The sequence below is a fragment of the Erithacus rubecula genome (assembly GCF_903797595.1).
Source record: "Erithacus rubecula genome assembly, chromosome: 19".
Taxonomy (NCBI): domain Eukaryota; kingdom Metazoa; phylum Chordata; class Aves; order Passeriformes; family Muscicapidae; genus Erithacus; species Erithacus rubecula.
This window is the reverse complement of record NC_136671.1, coordinates 12,861,309-12,877,658: the sequence shown is the minus strand read 5'-3', so window position 1 is coordinate 12,877,658 and position 16,350 is coordinate 12,861,309. Positions and strand designations below refer to the sequence as shown.

The window sequence follows — 16,350 nt, the reverse complement described above, 5'->3', positions numbered from 1 at the left end:
AATACTTGTTTCTCTTTTCATGTCATGGTAAGGAAAAAAAAAATGTATTGCACATTATTCTTATTCACAAAGTTTGTGTCTGGTGCAGGAAGTTTCTCTTTTGGTGAAAGAATATTGGTGAGCATTATAGATTGAGGGTATTTTAGGCCCTAGGGTATTTTTAGGAGCTGTAAAGGGTTTTGAAGTTGGCACGGAGTTGTTTTCCCAGGGAGCCTCCTTGGGACCCCCGTGTCCTGCAGAGACAATTCTCCCTTGGGCATTCCAAATTCAAACCTTTGCTCCATAAAACTCGACTACACCTTGTCACTCAGAGAGCTGAAGGGAATCCAGCCCAGCTACACCAAAAAGTTAAATAAGTGTTGGTTGTTGTGTTTGGTTTTGGCTTTATGTTGTTTTGTTTTGTTTTTTTTAACTGAGGGATGGATGTAATTCTTAACTACAAATTAGTAACAGAACAGACTGGCTTAATTCACAATATTTCTTTCACTGAAAATTTTTCCATGAGTACGTTTGTTTACCTTCAGTTTTTCACCAGGTCCTGAATTCAGCATGATACATTTTTGTGCCTGGAGATACTAAACTGTTCTTAAAAAAAAAAAAAAAAAAAAGCACCATTCATTTTTAAATTTCTGACTGCAACTGTGGACATTTGTAAGTCTGTGAGGTGAGACACAGTCTTTGCTAAAACCTGGTCACACACAAGTGGGTGGCTGTAATGTCGATTCGTATTTTGCAAGGTGAGTTTTCTGTGGGTGTTGAGGTTTTTTGTAGATTCCACTACTGGTAATAACACTTGCAGGTTTTCTCCTGCTTCTCTTCTTTAATCTCCGACTACAAACATTCTGCCAGGATTGAAGAGTCTTGGAAGTCCAGATCCACATGCCACTAGTAATGCCCACAACTAACAACATAAAAATTTTGACCATAAAAATTTCTACTGCTGGGATAGAGTTATTCATCATGCAGTCTAAATTTTTAGTCTGATTGTTCATCTTGCATTTCTGTTGAGTTGCCACAATTTTCCAGTAATCCATGTTCAGTCTCTCATAAAAATAGCAAGCTATCACGCAAGTTGCAGGCACTGTATACAAGACTGAGAAGACACCGATCCTGACCATAAGCTTCTCCAACTTGTCGGTGTTTTCCCCACCCGTTTTCATCACCCTCCTGATATGGAAAAGAGCCACAAACCCAGAAAGAATAAAGGAAGTGCCGATGATGAGGTAACACGCCAGAGGAATGAGCACGAAGCCCGTCAAGGCGTTCACATCCATGCTGCCCACGTAGCACAGCCCCGTCAGCTCGTCCCCGGCCACCCTCCTCATCACCAGGATCATGATGGTCTTCACGGCAGGGATGGCCCAGGCTGCCAGGTGGAAATAGCTGCTGTTGGCCTCGATGGCCTCGTGCCCCCACTTCTTGCCGGCCGCTAGGAACCAGGTCAAGGTCAGGATCACCCACCACAAGGAGCTGGCCATGCCAAAGTAATAGAGAACCAGGAAGACGATGGTGCAGCCCGTGCTCTCCAGCCCCTCCTGGATGACATAGAGCTGGCCGCTGTCCCTGTCGCAGGCGATGCTCTCGGCGCCCGAGAAGAGGCGGATGATGTACCCCACCGAGTAGACGCAGTAGCACATGGAGAGGAAGATGATGGGCCGCTCGGGGTACTTGAACCGCTGCGGGTCTATGAGGAAAGTGAGCACGGTGAAAGCGCTGGAGAAGAAGCACAGGATGGACCAGATGGCGATCCAAATGACGGCGAACTGCTTGTCATCCCCGCTCCAGTAAACATCCACCCCCGGCGTGCAGAGCGGCGCGCAGGACGCGCTCTTCTCCACACGGTGGAACTTGCCGGGGTTTTCGCAGGACGCTCGGCCCGGGCTGTCCTTGTGCTGCTGCAGCTCGTGGCCGCCGCTGGGCCGCTGGGGACGGAACATGGGCGGCAGCATGCTGGAGCCCCGGGGCGGCTCGTCCGAGCCGTTGTTGGGCGCTTCCATGCACAGGTAATTGGGGTCGTTCTTGTTGGGCAGCTTGCTGCAGTCCAAGGAGTCCGGCCACTTAAAATTGAACTGCTCCATAATCGGCGAGCACTTCAGCCTCGCCTGCTCGCACATCACCCTGCAGGCCGGGATCGGGGTGGAAACCTGCTCCGTGCACATCGGGGCGTACAGGGAGCACAGGAAAAACTTCAGGTGGCTGTGGCAGCCGTACTCCACCAAGGGGGCAAACTCGTGCAGCTGAATGGCAGCTTCCCTCTGGTTCTCGTGCCCCATCAGGTTCGGCATCCTGGTCATGTTGTATCCGATGTCCTTGCACATGGGGATCTCGATGGGCTGGCAGCGGCCGTCGCCGGGCCGCTCGATGTCCATGGAGCTGATGGCCGCGCAGCAGCCGCTGAGCCAGCAGAGCAGCAGCGCCGTGCAGCCGGCGGCGGGGAGCATGCTGCCCGCGGGGCTCAGAGCGCCGCGGGGCCGGGCCCTGCCCGCGGCACCGGCACCGGCACCGGCACCGGCAGCACCGGCAGCACCGGCAGCGCGGCGGCGGGGCGGGCGGAGCGCGGCAGCATCGCCCGGGCCGGTGCCGCTGCCGGTGCCGCTGCCGGTGCCGGTTCGGGCCCGCGCCCGGCCGAGCCCCAAGCGCCCCCGCTCACCGCGGGCAGCCCGGCAAGTTGGCGCTCCCCGCGCTTCCACTTTGGCGATGCTGCGCTCCGGCCGCGCTCCGGCCGAGCCCCGCCGAGCCCGTGCGCTCACCGCGGCCCCTCGCACATGTCCCGGGCGGATCCGCTGTCCCCTCCTCTCCGGCCCCTCGCAGCTCCTCACTTTCGTGCCGAGAGGTGGGGACCGGTTTATCCGAGCGCGGACTAAAGGAGGAAATATCTAAGCCATTGGAGAGGGGTTCCCCCCTGCTCGCCGCCCTCTGCTCTGGGCTTGCTGTGCCGAGCCGAACCGCTCTGTGCCGTGCCGAGCCGGGCTGTGGGTTTGCTGTGCCCGTGCCGTGGGTTTGCTGTGCCCGTGCCGTGCCGTGCCGTGCCGTGGGTTTGCTGTGCCCGTGCCGTGGGTTTGCTGTACCCGTGCCGTGGGTTTGCTGTACCCGTGCCGTGCCGTGCCGTGCCGTGGGTTTGCTGTGCCCGTGCCGCTCCGCGCCCCCGCCTCGGCTCCTGCGGCAGCTGCGGCTCTGGGGGCCGGCTGGATCCCGCGATCAAATAAAGTGAAACACAAAAAAAAGCTAAACCCAAGAAGAAAAAAAAAAAACCTGTGCAGGATCCGCCTCGCATACGACATCCACTTTGCATGAGAAAGGTGAAGCTGACACGGTGATTACTTTCCAATCACTCGGAACGCCTCGAAACCTCCTTAAGGACCCCTACAGGTTCTCCTTGATCGGCACAGATTAGAGAAAGCCCCATTTGTTTCTCTCTGCTCCTCTCCTCTCCGCTCTCCCTCCCGCTGCCCTCTCCGAAAGTTTACCCGGATCTTTTTGGGGCGGGCGTCGCTGCCCCCCTCGCCCAGGTGGGAAGCCGGGCAGGGCGAGCGCCCCAGACTGCGCGTCTCCTCATCTGGGGATGAAGGTGGTGCCTCCCTGGCTGCCTTTATTGGAGGGGGGGCCAAGCTTTAGCAGGGAGGATGTGGGGAGGAGGATGCATTTTATGGCGAGGGCTATAAACTCTTCGCTGCCAGGGTCATAAAATATGGTTCCTTTCAGCCTGGAGTCGCAGCTTTTTTCAAATGTCGTGCTTTGTCTCGAATTCCTAAATGAACAGGACAGGCAGGATTGCTGGAAAAGTACCTGATTATGGTTTTAATCACAGTATGGCATCACTCTTAAAAGCAGCTTTTTTTTTTTTTTTTTTTTTTCTCCCTTCCTTAAATAAAAAAATGCTAAGAGGACGAGACACATACCCTTGAGGAAGTTACTTCATCCACTATAGGAAAAACCTCACAGATTTTTGGAGACGGGGATCGTTTTAAACTGAGTTGTGTTCACTTTTAAAGTTAAGCTTCGAGATTTATTTTGCTTTTTGGTCTCTCAGAGCTGGAGAAGGACGACGCGAAATCCCCAGCCAAACTACAGCCCCCAGTTTTTCAGACGGAAAAGGAGCACAGTGAGCAGAAGTCAAAGATTAGCTCTGCTCAGATCCCCCGCCCCCCTTTGAGCTCAGTTTTAGCGAACATATTAATGAAGAAGGAAAATCTCTCTTTCATTTCATTCATGCTCACCCACACAAACCGGGCTCCTCTCCATTAGTGCCTGTTTCTTATCGAAAAAAACACGGATTCTCCTGGAAACTCCCAAATCCCGCAGGGTCAGAGTTAATACCCCAGCAGCTCCAGAAAGGAAACTGTTGGCTTCCTCAGCTCTGATAAGGGTGAAATGGATCCCAGCAAGGACAACAAACCAGGGCTGATGTTTGTCTCTGAAAGCCCTGAAGATGTGGCCAAGGAGTAAAAACCATCATAAAAACGTTCCTTGCAAAGGCAGGTCCTTTCTGAGGCTTTTCAGTGCATCAGGAGATTATATTTATAAAGTCCTGGTCTTAGGCACCGACCTTTCCTTGGCCACTCTCAGATCCCTGGGGGAGTGTTTCAAAAGCAGGCAGTGTTATGAGCAGAAAAAAGAGCTTTATTTATTTTAGTGTGTCTGTGTGTGAGAGAGAGAGGGTGTGCTGGGGCATTTCCATTCTTCATTAATCTCAGCCTGTTTTCTTAGCGTTTGCATTCATCCCGATTCCTCTTCTGGAGAGCTCAGCTGGGGGTAGCAGGGAAGTGTGGGGAAAGCTTTTTCAAGGGACGAGTAAATTCCACTTTAAAAAGTAGAATTTAAATAATAATAAAAAAGTAGAATTTCAATAATGCAGAACAGGCACATATTCAATGTTTGCTTTATCCAGCTGGATTGTTTGGGAGATTGTTTTCCTTTCCTTTTTTTTCAGCGAGTTTTTTTGTAAAGCACATTCTATCACCATTGACATTAAAGTAATCTAGAAAAAATACATGATATAAAACATGGCCTTTTTCTTCTGTAGCACTGATAGCAGCCTTTTTCTCCTAAGAGGCAGAAAAAAAAGCACAAATGAAAGTGAGAAAAAAAAATGGGGGGGGGAACCTCCAACCTTTGTAGTTGTGTCTCTCTTAATTGATCTTTCATGTGCCAATTTAAATCAGCCTTGTTTTTCTTGCCATTATTTTAGCCACTGCATCCTGCTTTAGATCATTTCTTTTACTTCCTATATTTTTAAAGAGCCATCTACAACTATCAGCCATTCAAGGAGAGCCAGTGAGAGTAACAAACAGAACATTATGATAGAAAAACGAGAGCGCTGAGAAATCAGCAACTGGAAGATACCTCTGTAACTAATAAATGAAAAGAACCTTTTGAAGGCTCCAGCTGAAAAGATATTTTATTTTATTTTTTCTCCTGTGTGTGGGATTTGAGATGTGTGATTCTATGGAGCAGCCAGGCACCCCTGCTGCTAGGCCCTGGCTAGGAGTTGGCCCCCCTCTGGCAAATGTTATGGAGAATTGGGAGGAATTTTATGGCTGTCTTTTCCCTCAGCTCTTTTTTCTTTTGTCTTCTTTGAAGAATGACTTTAGACATTTTATTTACATATTTAACCATGGATGAAAGAGGAAAAAGAAAGCATTTGGGCCGTTGTGGGAATAGTGATATGTTTAAATTAATGGAAATCTTATTAGGCTTCTAAAATTTTAAGCAAAAGATTTTTAATGAAACTTTATAATTAAACATGATTTCAAATAATGTGCCAGCTCACAGGAAGGATGCATTTTCCCCTCTAGCTACCCATATCCCCATCTCCCAAAAATGTGCAGAGGAATAATCTCTATCTTAAAGTCCAGCTCTTCTCCTGTCCCGTAAGGAAAAGATTAAAAAACCTGAATATTTAATAAGGCATGCAATAATTCAAACCGTAACTAAATATTTTGTAGGTAAAGCAAACCATAAACAAGCCAGGAGGGAAAACCCAGCAGCCCTCATCCCTGCAATGGCAAAGTTTCATGCTGGATAATCTCTTACAGTGGCAGTGGAATAAAAACACTTTGATATGGCTGATGGGGAAAATCAAAGTTGCATCCATTCTACCCATGTTAGAGTCGTTGGAAATTACAGAGCCAGGCAAGGCTTTCTGAAATGGGATTAAAGGAGACCCAAATAATCCATTTGAGAGAAAATGTTCTGGCACTTCAGCAGGAAAGAGAAATGAAATGAGCAGCTCGGGGAGTTGAAGAGTTAATTAGTACATTAAAGATTTTTGGTAAAATAGTCTAAATTACTTATGGGGAACAATGGTGTGTCATGACAGAACCTGAACTGATCCTGACAATCCTGGATTTAACAAGTCTGTGGCTATAACTGATTTTCAGGTTTAATATTTCTGGCCAGTCATTTATTACTCAAAAAATACAGATCAGTTTAATGCTAATCCTGTTCAATAATCCATATGTTTTACACTTTTTAACTCACACCTTTCATTCCATTAATGAATTCTATTTATATATTTTAAAACATATATATTAAAAGAATATTAGCCATACAGATGACAAACTGTGAAAGAAAAGGATCACACACACAAAAAGAAAGCTGATAGCTGTTTTAGCAATGTTATAAGCCTGTATTTCTTACTGAATTTCCACCAGACATTAATAAAATTAAATGGCATGCAGAGAAATGTTTATTTTCTAAACCAAACGGGTTTATTTTTTCCCAGCTACAGAACCTTTGTAGCAGTTTTCCTCCAAAATTTAAGTAAACATGTCTGCCTAACAGGACAGGCACACTGAGAAATATTCCCATGCAAGGGCGAATCTGCACAATGCACAAAAGTTTTAATTGCCTTAGAAAGCCACCACCACCAAGAGTTAAAAGAATTAAAAGCAAAAACAAATCATAAATGGGTGAGTGGGCTGTATGGTATTGCTCTAATACAATTTAGCTGGCTATTTTAAGGGCACTTCCCTTGAAATGTGGTTTGAAATATTACCAAAGGTTCGACGGGGTGCATTAGTGTGAATTGCAAATCAGAACATTTCTTTAATCCCCTTTTCATGGCCTGGCTTCGGATCAGTGGCATCTAAGGGACTCCCCACTGCTCCTGGCTCAGGAGGAGCCATTCACTGGGGCAGCTTCCCTCCTCTATTCCCACAGTCCAGAAAACAACACCACAGACAGACACCCTCCAACTAAATTAGATTAAACTCCTTCTCTTCCACAGCACATTAGCCTTTTCACTGCCCGAGATTCATTATTCAGCCACTCCTAATTTAAAGGTACAGTATTTTTCTGCTCTTAGGAACAAAAAGGGAACAAAACTAAAGACAAAGCAGAAAAAACAAAAAAAGAAAATTCCTGGTCAGAAATAAACGGATGATGCTAAAATCACATAAAGGCAGGAGAATATCCTTTTTGCTTGTACTCTAATATTATAGGAATATTATAATTTTAAGGCACTGGTAGAAACTTCTACAGACACTAAAAACAAGAGCAAGCTCAGGAGAGAAAGGAAATGCACACAGATTTTCTCTTCTCATAAGCACCATTTGATAACTTCATTCACCAGCCTTTCTGCATGCACTGTCTGCATCTCCTGCAGCCAAATCTGGGCTTGTAGAGGCACAAACACACTGAAAAAACTGCAGATGATAGCAAGGATTCATTAGTTCTCTTGCTGCCATTTCCTCCCTTCCATCCATGGCTTCTCCACTGCTCCTTTCCAAGGTAAAAGCAGATTTTTAACCCTCTGCCATTCTGTCTGAGCAGCCAGACCCTGAGCCAGCTGTCCCTGGGGTGGCAGATTGTCCCTGTTCCCTCTCCTGCCCATCTCTCTGGCCATGAAACCCTGATTTTGGAATGAACCCCTCTGCCACAGGAGCCTCTCCTCCTGGCTGTGAGTGCCTCTTTCTGTGTCTTGGTCACTTCAGAAGTTTACACAATTCAGAGATTTACACTTTCCCAGAGCCTCCCTTGGCAGTGGCTGTGGGTTTGTCCCATGAAGAAGAGAACAATTTCAGTTTTATCAATAACCCCAGAGAGTGATGCAGGGAAAGGTGGCAGAGTGGTGACCCTGCCTCTGTTAGAACCACAGAATCAGGGATTGTTAAGGTTGGCAAAGGCCTCTAAGGTCATCAAACCCAACCAAGGGCTTTAGGATGATTTGGATCACAAGCTAAAATTCCAGACCTGTCTATGTGAACCCTCATGTCTTCTCACTCACTCTAACTTCCGCTGCTGTCTTGGGGTCATCTTGATTTTCATGGATCAATGATAGTATCAGTTTTAACCTTTAAGAATCCTTGACACAGTTCAGAGCTGAACCAAAATTCAGCAGTTAAAGATTCCCCTGTGTATGTGACATTCCCCACAGGGATATGCAGCTCCCCCATTATTCACTGTGATATATTGAGGGGCTTCCAAGCCCACCACAGTTCATGTTCTGCCCCTCTGCTAGAGGGCCCTGGCAGAGACAGGACATCCTGCTGAGGGCCTGACCTGCTGATCCTTTTCACATTCCTAGGTAGCAGGGGTGGATGATATGGGTTTAATCATGGCTGTAAGCTGCCCTTGCACATTCTCCATCTGGCATTTGGATTTTAGGAGTGTGATGGCAATCACACATTCTCTGAAGGAAGCATGAAAAGTGAGAAATCGAAATGCCATTGTTGGGAATGCTATTTATTATTTCCAGATCACAGGCAGAGGTGCTGTGTGTGTGCTGCATGCAGGGACTGAGCCAGCAGTGAGGCAGGCACATCACATTTCCCAAAATCGCCACAAAGGTCACATATAGCAGTTGATTCTATCCAAAAGTGGCTGGTGCATTTCTAGTCCAGCCTTTCCCTCAGCTGTGCCACCAAAGCCAGCTGTAGCTGGTGGCAGAAGCTCTGGTGTCAGTGCCAGGCTGCAGGACAAGGGAGAGCTCAGGCTGGGTGCTGTGGCTGCTTGAGCCCCAGTCACTCACAGCCTAAACACCCCAAAATCACCAAACCCAGTCTCTTCTTTCATCCTCACCCTACAGAGCATGGCCAGGCTGCTTCCCACAGGAGCAGGAGTTTGATAGAAATGTCAAAGCCTTGGATGGAGGATCCATCTGGCTCAAACCCACAAACTGCCAGGGTGGGACAGAGGGAGGCACAGAAAACTTTCCTGTACACTGGGGTTATGCCAGTATGAAATGTGGGGAGGAAGTGTTACATCTAGATAACTCTTAGATGTTCCCAGGTCTTTTTTCCTATTTAAATTATTATTATGTGGAAGTGATTAAAAGCCAGTGGGAGGAAAGACCTGCTTGGTCTGAAATACTTGTATGAGACAGGGAATGCAGAGACAGCAGCAGGGTAAAGTACAGTGAGATACAGTGCTGGAAATGGCTCTGTGTGCCCCAGCTCCTGGGTAACTTTGTTTTCTTTGTGTTTAATTGGAGAATATTCCATGAAAGTGAATGGGAAGAGCTCAGACACTGCAGTGTTGGAATTCCCTGTTCCTCCACGAGAGAGTGATCAGAAAATTCAGACATTTGGGGAGACACTGCCAGACCTTTCCAGACTCACTGCCAGCTCAGCACACACAGATTGGAGTTTGGCAATCTGCTGCTGAAGAGCACAGGAGCACTGGTACATGCTGCACACATTAGGCAGCCATGTACACAGAATCAATTCAAAGCAGCTGTTGGAGACCAGCAATTTTAGGGGAGCTATAGGGTGAATTCCTCCATCTATACATCTTTCTTTTCTTTTTTTTTTTTTTTTTTTTTTTTTTTTTGAATGTGGGAATGCAAAGGAGGAGGGAATGAAAAATTGATACTGCTCTGTGCTCCAGATGAAAGAACAAACATAATTTTATTTTCTTTAATGACTCTACTGGATTCTGAAATTAAACCCAGCGGGTAAAAAGATCCTGTGCAGATTTCAAAAGAGATCATGTAGTCTGCCCATGTGCTAAGGCAGGCACATTTTTTAAGCCCTGCCATGTTCTTTAAAACTGAAAAAGAGTTATCCCTGTAAGCATTCTGCTTTTCAAAGCCTCTCTCCCTCCACCTACCCCAAGTCAGTGGATATTTCAAATAAATGTCATCCTAACTTTAAATGTCATTTTGTGGTTCCTCCCTCTGAGTTTAGAAGGAGAATTGCTGTATACTCTGCAGTAAATATTATTAGACCTCAGCATACAGACAGCACGCCCTTTTTTATTTTATCCTCTCAGCAGAGCCAGACAGAAAAAGAAGCCAAAAAAACAAACCAAAAAAGCCCCAGCCATATAAATAACTGCACATAACCCCCAGCGCAGATTTCAGAGCAATTGCACTGAGAGCTGCCCTGGCTCTGAGCTCTCTGCAGCTGCAGGATCCCACAGCTCATTGCAGCACACCTGCTCTGAGCCTGGGGTGACAGCCCGCACAGCTGGGGACACTGGGGACACTGGGAGCACTGGGAGCACTGGGAGCACTGGGGACACTGCTGGGAGTGCACAGCTGGGGACACTGGGAGCACTGGGGACACTGCTGGGAGTGCACAGCTGGGGACACTGGGGACACTGGGAGCACTGGGAGCACTGGGGACACTGGGGACACTGGGGACACTGCTGGGAGTGCACAGCTGGGGACACTGGGAGCACTGGGAGCACTGGGGACACTGGGCACACTGCTGGGAGTGCACAGCTGGGGACACTGGGGACAGTGGGGACATTGGGAGCACTGGGGACACTGGGGACACTGGGGACATTGGGAGGACTGGGGACACTGGGGACACTGCTGGGAGTGCACAGCTGGGGACACTGGGAGCACTGGGGACACTGCTGGGAGTGCACAGCTGGGGACACTGGGGACACTGGGGACACTGGGGACACTGCTGGGAGTGCACAGCTGGGGACACTGGGAGCACTGGGGACATTGGGAGCACTGGGGACACTGGGGACACTGGGGACATTGGGAGGACTGGGGACACTGGGGACACTGCTGGGAGTGCACAGCTGGGGACACTGGGAGCACTGGGGACACTGCTGGGAGTGCACAGCTGGGGACACTGGGGACACTGGGGACACTGGGGACACTGCTGGGAGTGCACAGCTGGGGACACTGGGAGCACTGGGGACATTGGGAGCACTGGGGACACTGGGGACACTGGGGACACTGCTGGGAGTGCACCTGGCACAACTGGGGACACTGGGAGATGCTGCTCTCCAGGCTCGGGGCTGCCTGTGGGGTAGTTGTGTCCTAGTTCTCGCTGTTCCAGTCTGTTCCCATCTGTTCCAGTCTGTGCCAGGCTGTTCCAGGCTGTGCCAAGCTATGCTCGGGTGTTCCAGTCTGTGCCAGTCTTTGCCAGGCAATTCCAGTCTGTTCCAGGTAGTTCCAGTCTGTTCCAAGCTATGCTGGGCTGTTCTAGTCTGTTCCAGTTTGTTCCAGTCTGTTCCAGGTAGTTCCAGTCTGTTCCAAGCTATGCTGGGCTGTTCTAGTCTGTTCCAGTCTGTTCCAGTCTGTTCCAGGTAGTTCCAGTCTGTTCCAAGCTATGCTGGGCTGTTCTAGTCTGTTCCAGTCTGTGCCAGTCTGTTCCAGTCTGTTCCAGTCTGTTCCCATCTGTTCCAGTCTGTGCCAGTCTGTTCCAGTCTGTTCCACTCTTTTCCACTCTGTTCCCATCTGTTCCAGTCTGTTCCAGTCTGTTCCAGCCTGTTCCACTCTGTTCCAGTCTGTTCCACTCTGTTCCAGTCTGTGCCAGTCTGTTCCAGTCTGTTCCACTCTGTTCCCATCTGTTCCCATCTGTTCCCATCTGTTCCCATCTGTTCCAGTCTGTGCCAGTCTGTGCCAGTCTGTTCCACTCTGTTCCCATCTGTTCCAGTCTGTGCCAAGCCATGCCAGGCTGGGCTCACCCCCTGAGCTCCTCGGGGTGCTGCAGTCACTGCACAGCCCCCAAAATCTGCTGCCACACCCGCAGGGCACCCAGGCTGCTGCCCCTGCAGTGAGTGGGGAGCACAGAGCAGGGTCACACCTGTGCAGGTGAGCTGTGTCTGCTCCTGTTTGGGACACAGGGACACTCACACACTGGGCATCCCTCCAAACCCAGGCCAGTCCTCTCCAGCCCTTTTTTACCTCCCCAAGAGAACTGCTCAGCCTCTGCCCATGCAAAGCCTGTTCTTGAATGCAGATTTGTTTATACATCAACAGCAGAAAGGCTAACTGAATTAACTGTTTACCTAAACACTGTAATGGAGATGCTGGAACATATGTACAGCCATGTGTGTTTTATAAATAAATACCTATGTGCACATGTGTCAGGCACTGAAATGCCTACAGGCCCTTTTGGTAAGGGTGAGATACTTGTGGATACTTGAAGTTCTTGCTAGTCTGGGATTGATTATGCCGTGCTTATTAAAGTGGTTTGCAGCTTTAAACTGGTAAATATAATTTAAAAAGGGCAGGACAATGTTTTGAAAATAGCTGGTCACTCCTTTGCACAGACACAGCTCTGAAAGTGCAGTTTCATTTATCTCACCAATGTTAACTGAGCTGCATCTCTCCATGGGTGTAATGAATTGTGACACATCCTGCAACTACTGGTGATGCACAGATAAAGAACAGGAGACTAATGGATATGCAGAAGGCTAGTGGAGAAAAGTTGTGAAGAGAAGGCAAGTGAGCTGTGTTCAACCTGATTTATACACAGAATTAATGGCTGTTTGTACAAAAACTGTACTCTAAGGACAGTCTGGAAATGATAAACCTGCCCTCTGTGGCAATGCTGATTCCTTGTTTCCTGATTCCTTGTTTCTTTGATGTGTGTCAGCACAGGAGATCAGGTTACTCCTTCAATTACACACAAATAACAATCAGACATTGCCACAACAATCCTGATGTCATCCTTTCCATTGTAACATTCATCCCACTGTTGGCAAACCACCCCCCAAATATCACAGTGGCTGTGATTTTAAGCTACTTATTTTCAGCCTGGCTGATATTCCTCCTTTTTGCCTCTTGCTTTATGAAGTGTTCCCAGATATAATGAGAGTGTTCTGGGGGTAAAATACTAAATCCCTGATTTTATAGCAGGTGGGTGGAACAGTTCATCCTCTGTGCAGGGACACAGATGTGCACCCATCCTGATGTGACAGAGAACCCAAGTCAGGCAATTCATCATCAAACTGACTCCTGGAGTTCAGGCACAACTCCCTGACTAAATTCACATCATCTCTGTAAGGGCTGAACCAGCCTGGGCATCCCTGAAGCTTTTTAAGTGATGCACTAGGGGAGAATTTCATTACAAGAAAAAGGGTCCCTCTTAAATTCTGTCCATAAAACAGAATATTATTAAAAAGCAGCCATTCAAAGTCCATGGTATAAATGGGAAGTTTCTCCAAGAATCCTAATTTTGTTAGGTTATGAACTCTAAAATTTGCTTTTAATGTTTTCACTGTCCTTGACTTTGGGTTTATTAAAAATTCAACTTGAAATTCAATTAGATGATAGTTTATATTATTGGAGTAAATACAGATTTAGCATCAAATTGATTACTTAATTTCAGTTTTACTTTACCATGTCAAAGCAGTGAAATAATGCATTTACCATCACCTCCCCATTCTAATTGCCCCAGGTATTCCTGCAGAATCTTTCTTTCAATTCTGGAACAAATGTTTATGAAATGTCAAAGGTAAAGCAGAGGACAGACACATCCCTTCTTCACTCCTATGATGAATGTTTGCTGACACAGGTCATAAACTTTATAGCATTCATTCCAAACAAAACCTGCTATTCTGTGCTGGGGGATGTCTGCAGCAGGGGAAAGGAAAGAGGAATTCTTGCTCTTGTTTCTCCAGCTCAGTTTCATTTTATTAATATCATATTACAGTGTTTGGGTTGTTTGGGGTTCTTTAAGAGGGAAAGAAAAGAAGTGTGAACTTAATTTTGTTTAGCTTCTAATCTCTTGCCAAGTGAGTGAGCTGGGAGCATTTTATCGTGACAAAATATGGTCAGAGCTGTCAGAGCTCTGACTCACCTGCTGCTGCAGAAACAGGGAGGGAGCCAGGGAAAGTTCTAGTCCATGGAGTGCCTTTAATCAGTTTATTGTTGGAAATCCTTTGGGCCTGGGGTCCCCTGCCCTGAGAAGTGGCAGCAGAGCAGACCCTGATGGGGGAGCCAGGTGATCAATCAGTGCAGCAGCAGCACCTACAACAGGGTTTAATGAGGAGAGTGAATGGGGCCACTGAGCCCCCAGGGACAGAGGAGCTGACTCCTCATCTTCTGTTTATTAAACCCATTCGTATCCATTTGTCATGTGGAAGCATTTAGTTCATTCAGGCATAAGGGTAATTTAAAAGTCTTATTAATAATACTTTAAATACTGACTGTCAGATTCCTTACACAGCTGATAAGGAAACCAGAGTGGCAGCTTAAGGTGCCACTGCAAGATGTGCTAAACAATGGCTCAAGCTTATTTTCTGTGAGTTCTCTGAAGCCAGAGTAGTTGCAGAAGGCATGAATTTAGGAAAGCACTCCAAAGGTGACATGAACTTCTCTGAAGCTGCCTTTTTTTTTTTTTTTTATAATTAATTTTCTGAGATTTACCTTTCTATTTGCTCTAATTGGCTGTGAACTGATTTCAACACTTGTAAGAGTTCCTGGAAAACTCCACAAGTTTGTTGGATTTTTTCCCTCAGGGTGAGAATCTCCTGCACTGGTGGGAGCAGAGGCTGACTCCTGGCTGGGGGCTCTTCTGCATTTTGCATTTGCAGAGATCAGGTCTGCTTTTCCCTGGAGCTGCAGCTTCAGCAGGCAGGACAGCTGTGGGCACTGCTCTTGGGAGAATGCTCTGAGACATTGAACAGCAAAATCCCCCCAAAAGAGTTTTGCTGGGGAGCCAGCCCCGCCAAGCTGCTTTGCTGCACATCTTTGTGTAAATGTTATATTTTTATGAACTTTGACTCGCTGTCCTAGCTGTCAGTGCACTGGATTGTGCCCAAAGCTGCTGAAAGGAGGGTCCCCTCCTCTCTGTGCCCAGCTCAGAGCTGTAAATGCCCACAGTGACAGATGTCTGCCATGAGCTCTGGCAGTGCAATTGCCAAATTGAAAGTTGAGATGCACAAGAGAAGTTTTCCTGGTGTGGCCTTGGCTTTGCCTTGCCCTCTCCCATTCATCACCAGTAATCCAGACACTTAGTCCTGGCACAACATCCATCTTCACACATGTAATTAGCATCACACCTACAGGCTCTGTTTCTTTTAAATAATCCTTTGATGAATGCTAGAGATATTAAGCATGTTATTAGAAGGAGATGGTGCTTAGAAGAAGGGGAAAAATGCTGTGCTTCCTGACTGCTTTGTTCTTTTGAATTATTACATGGTAGAAAAAGAAAACAAAACCTTTTCTCCCTTCCAAAAGAATATACAAAATGCTGTCATGGATTCCATCAAACTGTTTCAGGTTCCAGTAGTCACTAAAAATCCCAGGCAGAAAGGAAAGGCAACCTCAAACTCTCCAAATATTCAATAAACTCATGGTCCAGGACTAGCTCAATACCCTATAAACCTCAGGGCTGGGAATTGAAACAACCTCTTGGTATGAGTGGCCAGACCAGACCTCCCTACTTCAACTAAACAACTGCAGGACCTGGTAAAGTTTTACAGCCCTAACAAGATCTTTAACAAATTAAAGCCACTGGCACCAGGGCTTTGTTGTTTCTTTTCAAGCTGCTCACCTTCCCATTGCTATCCAGAACTCCACTGCCCAGAGCATGGTTTTAATTCAGGCCCCAGAATGCTACAAAGCTTAGTGTTCATACAATAAACCTTTCAAAGAAGAATTTAGGGTGACTGGAGCTGTTTAATTGTTGTAGAAGCTCAGCTGTAATGAAGGAAGACTTCTGTCATTTTTGTATCTTTGTTATAATTGACTAAATCTATTAGAATATATTCATAGCTGAGGGAAGACTGGGATCCCTGTGACTGCACTTTTATTTGCATTATTTATGTAGCAACAAGAGCTAGATAAGGCAGAGAAATAAGATCCTTGATCATCATCTGCTTTGATCATCCCCTTCCCCCAGTGCACAGAGCACACCATGGAGGAGCTCTGCTCAGAGCTGGGGCTCACAGGGCACTTCCAGCAGCACCCCTGTGCCCTGGAGCCTTCCCTGGGGGATTCAGGAACCAGCCTGGGGGTGCTGAGCTCACAGGGACAGGGCAAACATCCTGCCCAGAGCAGGGCACCCAACAGCTGTGCAAGGAGAGGGAGCACAGGGATGGATCCAGGTCACTGGGAGCTGCTCAGGTGAAGCACAAATGATGGATCAGGGTCACTGGGAGCTGCTGACACTGGTGGAGATGCTGAAAATGATGGATCCAGGTCACTGGGAGCTG

At 47.4% G+C, this 16,350-nt stretch overlaps 1 protein-coding gene across 1 annotated transcript; it reads right to left on the bottom strand.

Annotated features, from left to right (window-relative positions):
* Positions 1-443: 443 nt before the first annotated feature.
* FZD10 (frizzled class receptor 10) lies at positions 444-2,441 on the bottom strand (the record flags this gene model as incomplete). The annotated part of the gene is made up of 1 exon (XM_079323089.1): positions 444-2,441. One exon carries the CDS (start codon positions 2,439-2,441, stop codon positions 693-695), a length of 1,749 nt encoding a protein of 582 aa, XP_079179215.1. The 3' UTR covers positions 444-692.
* Positions 2,442-16,350: the final 13,909 nt, after the last annotated feature.